The following is an 8,431-nucleotide window of genomic DNA, read 5'->3' as shown; positions in this document are numbered from 1 at the left end:
ATAAAATTATTTTTAAAACTGTGGTTTGATTTTCATCTAACACCCCATAAGTAATGAATAAGATAATTTAAAATTATCAACAAACTTTGTTTAAACTGCAGCTAGTCAATGGCGTGAAATTTGCGTCAAAACAAACATAAAGGAAAGAATCATAAAGTTGATCTTTATTTTACTTACAAATCACAATGCACGCTAACCGTAAAAGGATATAAAGACATTTGTGGAATTTCACATCGAAAAAATGGTATAATATAAAGTTATAGGTAAACCTTGCTGTAAAGCAAGCTATCAGTAACGTGAGATGTACGTTAAAACGAAAAAAAAATAAAGGATAAATCATAAAATCTTACTATCTTCTTCAATCCTTAATATAAAATTTATTTGACTAATTTGAAAAAAATAAAAAATTTAAAAAAAATTACTTAATTGCTACCATATGTTAATATTTATAAGCTTAACAAATTAGTTTGAAAAAAATAAATATAATATTTTAAAGTAATTTATTTGATTTTTTTAATTTTTTAAAATTAATAAACTGGGTTTTATTTAAGATTGAAAGTAGTATAAATTATGACGAAGGAGGGGGGGAAAGGTGTTTTGTTATATAAAAGGCATTATTTCACAATGCAAAACCTAACACTTAGCTTTAATTAACAATTCTTTCAATATGGAGATACAGATCCCATATTCCATCATCTTCACCTTCTTTTGCTTCTTCTTTCTGATCTGCAAGCTGTCTTCTTCTTCCAAGAAACTGACCAAAACCCTACTTCCAGGGCCATGGAAATTACCTCTCATCGGAAACCTCCACCAACTTGCTAGCTCACTACCTCATCGTTCTCTCACAAATCTTGCAAACAAGTACGGGCCCTTCATGCATCTTCAACTTGGACAGGTTTCTCATATCATAGTGTCTTCACCAGAATATGCCAAAGAAATAATGAAGACACATGATCAGATCTTTGCAAATAGGCCCAAAAATCTTGCCACTGATATCTTTGCTTACAATAGCACAGATATTGCCGTTTCCCCCTATGGAAACTACTGGAGGCAACTTCGAAAGATTTGTGTTTTGGAACTTTTCTCATCAAAGAGGGTTCAAGCTTTTAGAAGAATAAGGGAAGAAGAGGCATCGACGCTGGTGAGGAACATCTCTGAACATGAAGGTTCTGTCATGAACCTCAGTAAAAAAATTGGAACTCACGAATTATATAGTGGCAAGAGTGGCCCTTGGCAAAAAGACAAAGAATGTAGAACATGTCTTGCAAAATTTAGAGCAGGTGACAAAGTTAAGCTCTGCATTATCAATTTTCGATTTCTATCCTTCGCTGAAATTTATCAGTGTCATCACTGGGACGAGAGCTCGAATGATGAAGTTGCACAAAGATGGAGATAAAGTGTTCGATGACATCATCGGAGACCACGAAGAAAAGGAAAAAAATAATGTTGGAGAAGCAGAGCAGGATCTAGTTGATGTTCTCCTGAGGATTCAAAAGGATAATGACTTTGAGATACCGTTATCTCTTGAAAACATTAAAGCAGTTCTTAAGGTTAGTTTGTGAGCACTTTACCCATAAATGTTACTATTTCTAAAATAAAAACTAGTTAACTAATTTGAGTACATCAGAAAAACTAGTTGAGTTAATTATTTATAATAAATGTATGTTGTTTTTCCTAAATACCTTTACTAATCATGTGTCATTTGATGAAACATATAGTATTTGTAACTATTACAAGGATTAACTTGAGAAAAATATATAAACATGAGAGATAAAGTAAATTGTGATCTTATTTAGGACCAAATTAAAAGTCAAACCAACTTTTATATTAAAGACCGGAGGAAGTATACAATTTGTAATCTGATACCCAAAACTCTAATCAATTGTTTGAATTCCCTCTTTAGGATGTTTTTTTCGCTGGAACCGAAACAACAGCAACTACAATAAACTGGACCATGTCCGAATTGCTCAGAGACCCAGAGGCTATGAAAGAGGCACAAACGGAGGTATAGGCACAACAAGAACTTTGAAAGTGTATCACAATTTTGCAAGTTGCGTATGTGCGTGTATGAATAGGGCTTGATGACTCTTATTATAACTCATCATTTAGGGCTGTTCTTCTTAGATTTTTTTTTCCAAAAAAAATCATTGATATTTTCTGCGGGGAACGGTATTGGGAAATTTGATTTTTTTTTAATTTTAAAATTAGCTAGAATTAAAAAAATAAATCATTATACATGATTATAGCCAAAACCTAAATAATGTCAATTTTTCAACAAAATCTCAAAATAGATTGAAAATAAATTTTTTAAATCCAAAAAATGGACTATTATTTTTTTTTTACTGATATTGATTATAAATTTGAATTTACTGAGTCGAGTTGCATCTAGTAATTATTAGTGCCTTTGCATGTTAGGTAAGAATAGTCTATGGAAGCAAAGGATACGTGGATGAATCAGAACTTCACCAATTAAAATATTTAAGTGCTGTCATCAAAGAAACTCTAAGGCTACATCCACCAGTAGTATTGATTCCAAGAGAGAACAGTGAAAGTTGTGAAATTAATGGATACGTGATATCTCCGAAAACAAAGATTATCATTAATAGTTGGGCTATTGGAAGAGATCCCAAGATTTGGAACGAACCAGAGAGATTTGAACCAAAGAGGTTTTTCCAAACAATGGATGATTACAACTTCAAAAGTTCAAACTTTGAGTACATTCCATTTGGTGGTGGAAGAAGAATATGCCCAGGAATTACATTTGCTACATCCATTTTGGAATTGTTACTTTCTAATTTGCTATACCACTTTGATTGGAAACTTCCAAAGGAGATGAAAGCTGAGGGATTGGATATGGATGAGTCATTTGGTGCTGTGGTAGCAAGGAAAAAGGATTTAAGTGTAATTCCTTTTCGATATTCTCCTTAATATGTATAGGTTATATATATGTGTTTAATTATTATCTGAATGAATGGTGTTTTCAATACTTTTAAATGTCCTTGAATCTATGCTGTGGATGCTAGAAATGAATAATAAAATAATATCATTTTGAATTGAACATTTATTAGTCAAAGGTTACAATTCATGTGATCTGCAATCATATACATTAAAAACTGCAGGACAAGAGATAAAAAGCCGGTAGAGTACTTGTTTTTATTATTAAACGGTCTCCACGTCCTTCCAATACTACTTTTCATTAAATTGATTGAACAAAAAAAATAATTAGAACTTAAACAAACAGTTTCTCAAAACCCCAACTCTGATGTTATAAGAAGTTATCAGTCTCTTCATGAGTTAAATAATTTGTCGCGAGAAGCAAAATTAGTGTTTTAGAATAATACAAAGTACACAAGCAACGTTTGCAAAGAAAGTACTCAAATTTTATAGATAGAAACATAAAAAATAATAATGTATATAGGGAGTCTTCATATTAAGAAAGCCAAAACAAGAACTTAATTAGAAGAATCCGATTCATGAGGAATGACTTGTTTTTGTTTTTTGAGGAAATTAATGTGGTAGGATGATTAAAGAACACAATTATGATCGACTTAACTATGGTTCTCCATTCTCTAACCTCTGTTTTTTATTTTCATGGATTGAATCATCTTCTTGGTTTATTTTCCCTTAGGAACACGACATACTCATCATATAGGATAGAAAAAGCCCACCATCATAACTTAACTAGTACAAAACCATTTTTTTTGTTGTTTTTTTTTCCAAGTACAAGTATTATCTTATTGAAAATGATGTCATGTACTAAATACAGATATTTCTCTTAACAGAAATTTAAATTTTAGTTAGTTATATTTGTGAAAAGCTAGTCCTTTCCGTTATATTCAACTACTGATCAGTTTGCCCTTTTTTGTTTTTTTTTTTCCCGTGTCCATCAGTATGTTCCAATTTGTCTTTGGTATATTCTATGTGTGGCGGGTTCTGTGCATCATTGCTCGAATGTGTCTGGTCTTTTAGTCTAATTTGAATTTCTTTACGTAGTCATTTTATCTTTTAATAATGTTAATTTTTATATTAAAAGAATATTTTTTTTAAAAATTCCATTGATGCTAATAATGCGGACTTTTCTTTTGCTTGGTCACATGAAAATGGCATCTCTGGGTTCCACAATTTTCCCCTTTTTATATTCGAAACAGCAGGCTGGTTTTGGGACTTGGGAGTGCATTATTGCATACTCCTCAATATGTGACCCATTCAGATTAATCTTGAATCATCAAGATTTATACTAGTTTGCTTGGATTAATGGTTGTTAGGTGAATTTTATTTCAACAGACTTTTTAATAAATTGAGTTAAGATAAAACTAAATTAGCATAATGGATAATTGTTTATAAAAAAAGTTTGTTTTTAATAGATAATAATTTTAAATAAGGAATTTTATAATTATCACTTTTAAGAAATAAATTTATTATTAAAAATTTACATATTAAAAATATTTAATCTGGACCATCAATCATATTTTGGACAACAATGATAAAACTTCCATCACCCCGCTTAGAGGGTGTTTAAGATACCTAAAATCACTTAAAAATAGTATTTTTATGTAAGTTGAGACAAAACTCAATCCTCTTACATATGTATTTCGTATGTTATAGAATTATTTTTAAAATTATGGTTTGGTTTCTACTAAAATACTTTCTTAATGAGAATTGGACACGTCTACACAAATGCAATTAATTAATGGAATTTTGTCTTTGCATCAAAGCTATAGTTTCTAACACATGAATTTCAACCACAAACCTAATCACAGCACACAATGATGTGGACATTTGTGGAATTGTACATTGTGAATATGACATAACATATATAAATATAAAAAAAAATCTTTTTCTTTAGTAGCTAGCCTCAGAAAGTCAATGGCAATAAATATGCAATAAAATTAAAACAAAAATAAAGAAATCACGCCTCAATTATTGAATACAGAAGGCATGACTTGACAACCCAAAACCTGGCTCTTATTGGCTTTATCATTCCTTCAGCTTTAATACATATGCAACCATGGAAATATATACATATCTCATATTCCATCATCTTGCCCTTCTTCTGCTTCTTCTTTCCGCTCTGCAACCTATCTTCTCCCAAGAAACCCACCAAAACTCTACCTATAGGGCCATGGAAGTTACTTCTTATCGGAAACCTACACCATCTTGCTGGCTTACCACCTCATAAAGTTGTTCTATATCTTAATTACAAATTACATTTCGCACCAATAATAAAAGGATATAACGACATTTGTGGAATTTTACATTGTAAAAATAATATAAAATTATAGGTAAACCTTGCCGAAAAGCAACTTATTAACGGCGTGAGATTTACGTTAAAAAAAAAAGGGGATAAATCATAAAGTCTATCTTCTTTATGTAAATACTGCCTGCTGTCCTTAATAGATAAAATATAGTTGACTAATTTAAAAAAATTAAAACAGTTCAAAAATTATTTAATTATATCATATGTTATATGGTCTGTCTAAAATAGTTATATGTATGATTAGATTATATAGCAATTTATAAATTAAACAAATTAGTTTGAAGAAAAACAACAAACATAATACTTTAGAGTTTTTATAAGCCGAGTAAATTAGTTTGAAAAAAATAATAAATATAGTATTTTAAAGTAATTTATTTAACTTTATTAATCTTTTCAAATTAGTAAACTGTACCTTATATTAAGAAAGCATAATACTTTAAATTTGTTATAAGTTGAGTAAATTAGTTTGGAGAAACACAAAAAAATATAATATTTTAAAGTAATTTATTTAACCTTTTTAATCTCTTGAAATTAGTAAATTAGACCTTATATGAAGAATGAGAGCTAGTATAAATTATGATGATCTGCATCAGCCCAAAAGGAGGGGGGAAGTATTTTCTCATATAAAAGGCATTATTTCACGAAACAAAACCTCAGCTCACACTTATCTTCAATTAAAATTCTTTCAATATGGAGATAAAGATCCTATATTCCATCATCTTCACCTTCTCCTGCTTCTTCTTTCTAATCTGGAAGCTATCTTCTTCCAAGAAACCCACCAAAACCCTACCTCCAGGGCCATGGAAATTACCTCTCATCGGAAACCTACACCAACTTACTGGCTCCCTACCTCATCGTTCTCTCACAAATCTTGCAAACAAGTACGGGCCCTTCATGCATCTTCAACTTGGACAGGTTTCTCATATCATAGTGTCTGCACCTGAATATGCCAAAGAAATATTGAAGACACATGATCGGGTCTTTGCAAATAGGCCAAAAAGTCTTGCCACTGACGTCTTTTCTTACAATAGAACAGATATTGTCTTCTCCCCATATGGAAATTATTGGAGGCAGCTTCGAAAGATTTGTCTGCTAGAGCTTTTCTCACCGAAGAGGGTTCATATTTTTAGAAGAATAAGAGAAGAGGAGGTATCGACACTTTTGAGGAACATCTCTGAACATGAAGGTTCTTCCATAAACCTTAGTAGAAATATCTTCGCACTCACAAATTCTATAGTGGCGAGAGCAGCCTTTGGCAAAAAGACAGATAATGTAGAACATATCCTACATAATCTGGAGCATGTGACAGAGCTATGTTCTGGCTTGTCAATTTCCGATTTTTATCCTTCGCTGAAATTTATTAGTGTTGTCACTGGGATGAGAGCTCGAATTATGAAAGTGCAGAAAGACGGTGATAGAGTGTTTGATGATGTCATCAGAGACCACATAGAAAAGAACAGGAACAATGATGGAGAGAACGAGGAGGATCTCGTTGATGTTCTTCTCAGGATTCAAAAGGACAATGACTTTGAGACCCCATTATCTTTCGAAAACGTTAAAGCAGTTCTTAAAGTTAGTTCGTGTGCACTTTTACCCCCATAGATATTATAAATTTTTAATCTGATGCACAAAACACACGCACGCACACATCTCTCTAATCAATTGTTTGATTTCCTTTTTCAGGATGTTTTATATGCTGGAACTGAAACAACAGCAACTACAACAAACTGGGCAATGTCAGAATTGCTCAAAAACCCAGAAGCTATGAAGGAGGCACAAATGGAGGTATATAGGCACAACAAAAACTTTGAAATAACTGTATTACAATTTAGTAAGTGTTGTTTGTTTGTGTATTAAATATGACTCTTACTATACCCCAGGTCATTTAAGGGTGCTCGTTTTAGATTATTTTTTTTTGAAGGGGAATTACAATTAAGTCTAAAAAAATTACTAAAAAGTTTGAATAATAGCCTAAGTAGCTTATAACAACAAGTTCTAAACTTCAAAGTAGAAAATGATAATTTCTGAGACTTGTTTTGTAATTTTTTTTCTTAAAACCTTATTGTAATTCTCCCATTTTTTAAAAAAATCATTGACTATGTGTGTATTAAATATGACTCTTACTACACCCCAAGTCATTTAGGGCTGCTTGTTTTAGATTTTTTTAAAAAAATCACTGACCAAACATTTAAGGGTTAAAAACACTTTTATTTGATTTGAATTTTGAAAATGAATCAGAATAAAAAAACAGTAAGTCATATAATGACCAAACAAAAAGTGACGTCAATTTTTCATAAAATCTAAAATAGGTTGAAAATCAATTATTTATTTTTAATCTCCAACAAAAAGGCCATTATTTGTTCGTTGAAATTGATTATAAAATTGAAATTATTGATTTGACTTATGTATGATAATTATTATTGGCTTTATATTAGGTAAGAAGAGTTTATGGAAGCAAAGGATATGTAGATGAATCAGAACTTCACCAATTAAAATATTTAGCTGCTGTCATCAAAGAAACTCTGAGGTTACATCCACCAGGAGTATTGTTGGTTCCAAGAGAGAACTATGAGAGTTGTGAAATTAATGGATATGTGATACCACCCAAGACAAAGATTATCGTTAATGCTTGGGCCATTGCAAGAGATCCCAAGAATTGGAATGATCCAGAGATGTTTGAACCAAGGAGGTTTCTTGATACAATGGTTGATTACAACTTCAAAGGTTCAAATTTTGAGTATATCCCGTTTGGTGCTGGAAGAAGAATATGTCCTGGAATTACATTTGCTATACCTGTTTTAGAGTTGTTGCTTTCCAATTTGCTTTACCATTTTAATTGGAAACTTCCAAACGGGATGAAGCCTGAGGAGTTAGACATGGATGAGTTATTTGGGGCCTCAGTAGGAAGGAAAAAGGATTTAATTGTAATTCCCATCGGCTATTCTCCTTAGTACTATATGTCCTTGTCACATGGTGTTAAAACTCAATTAAGTCGGTAGGGCACACCATTAAATGAATAAACTACTCTTTTGGACTTTTGGTTTTCTGATCATGAGCATTGGGTACAAGTTTATTGTGTTGGACTTTATTCTTCCCCCCCCCCCCTTACGTTGCTTAGTTTGAAATGATACCATGTTGAGTTAAAAAATAATAGCTCGTTAGATTTATATTTTA

At 31.5% G+C, this 8,431-nt stretch overlaps 2 protein-coding genes across 2 annotated transcripts; both read left to right on the top strand.

Annotated features, from left to right (window-relative positions):
* Window positions 1-667: 667 nt before the first annotated feature.
* Window positions 668-3,003, top strand: LOC114740856 (cytochrome P450 71D10-like). Its single transcript, XM_028929106.1, has 4 exons — window positions 668-1,067; window positions 1,186-1,550; window positions 1,904-2,005; window positions 2,416-3,003. Exons 1-4 carry the CDS (start codon window positions 668-670, stop codon window positions 2,926-2,928), a joined length of 1,380 nt encoding a protein of 459 aa, XP_028784939.1. The 3' UTR covers window positions 2,929-3,003.
* A 3,516-nt stretch (window positions 3,004-6,519) lies between these two features.
* On the top strand, window positions 6,520-8,431 carry LOC114740877 (cytochrome P450 71D10-like). The gene is made up of 3 exons (XM_028929121.1): window positions 6,520-6,829; window positions 6,941-7,042; window positions 7,693-8,431. Exons 1-3 carry the CDS (start codon window positions 6,635-6,637, stop codon window positions 8,206-8,208), a joined length of 813 nt encoding a protein of 270 aa, XP_028784954.1. The 5' UTR covers window positions 6,520-6,634; the 3' UTR covers window positions 8,209-8,431.

The sequence above is a fragment of the Neltuma alba genome, unplaced genomic scaffold (genome assembly GCF_004799145.2).
Source record: "Neltuma alba isolate B1F8T4 unplaced genomic scaffold, ASM479914v2 tig00000577_pilon, whole genome shotgun sequence".
In the NCBI taxonomy this organism is placed as follows: Eukaryota; Viridiplantae; Streptophyta; class Magnoliopsida; order Fabales; family Fabaceae; genus Neltuma; species Neltuma alba.
The sequence above is the reverse complement of the archived record's forward strand: the minus strand, read 5'-3'. Positions and strand labels throughout refer to the sequence as shown.

Excerpts from the sequence above, each read along its gene's own strand:
- LOC114740877 (XM_028929121.1), top strand. The coding sequence starts at position 6,635 with ATGAGAGCTCGAATTATGAAAGTGCAGAAAGACGGTGATAGAGTGTTT. Across the intron at positions 6,830-6,940 it reads ACGTTAAAGCAGTTCTTAAA|GATGTTTTATATGCTGGAAC; the intron begins GTTAGTTCGTGT and ends TTCCTTTTTCAG. Across the intron at positions 7,043-7,692 it reads TGAAGGAGGCACAAATGGAG|GTAAGAAGAGTTTATGGAAG; the intron begins GTATATAGGCAC and ends GCTTTATATTAG.
- LOC114740856 (XM_028929106.1), top strand. The coding sequence starts at position 668 with ATGGAGATACAGATCCCATATTCCATCATCTTCACCTTCTTTTGCTTC. Across the intron at positions 1,068-1,185 it reads GAGGCAACTTCGAAAGATTT|TAAAAAAATTGGAACTCACG; the intron begins GTGTTTTGGAAC and ends CATGAACCTCAG. Across the intron at positions 2,006-2,415 it reads TGAAAGAGGCACAAACGGAG|GTAAGAATAGTCTATGGAAG; the intron begins GTATAGGCACAA and ends TTTGCATGTTAG.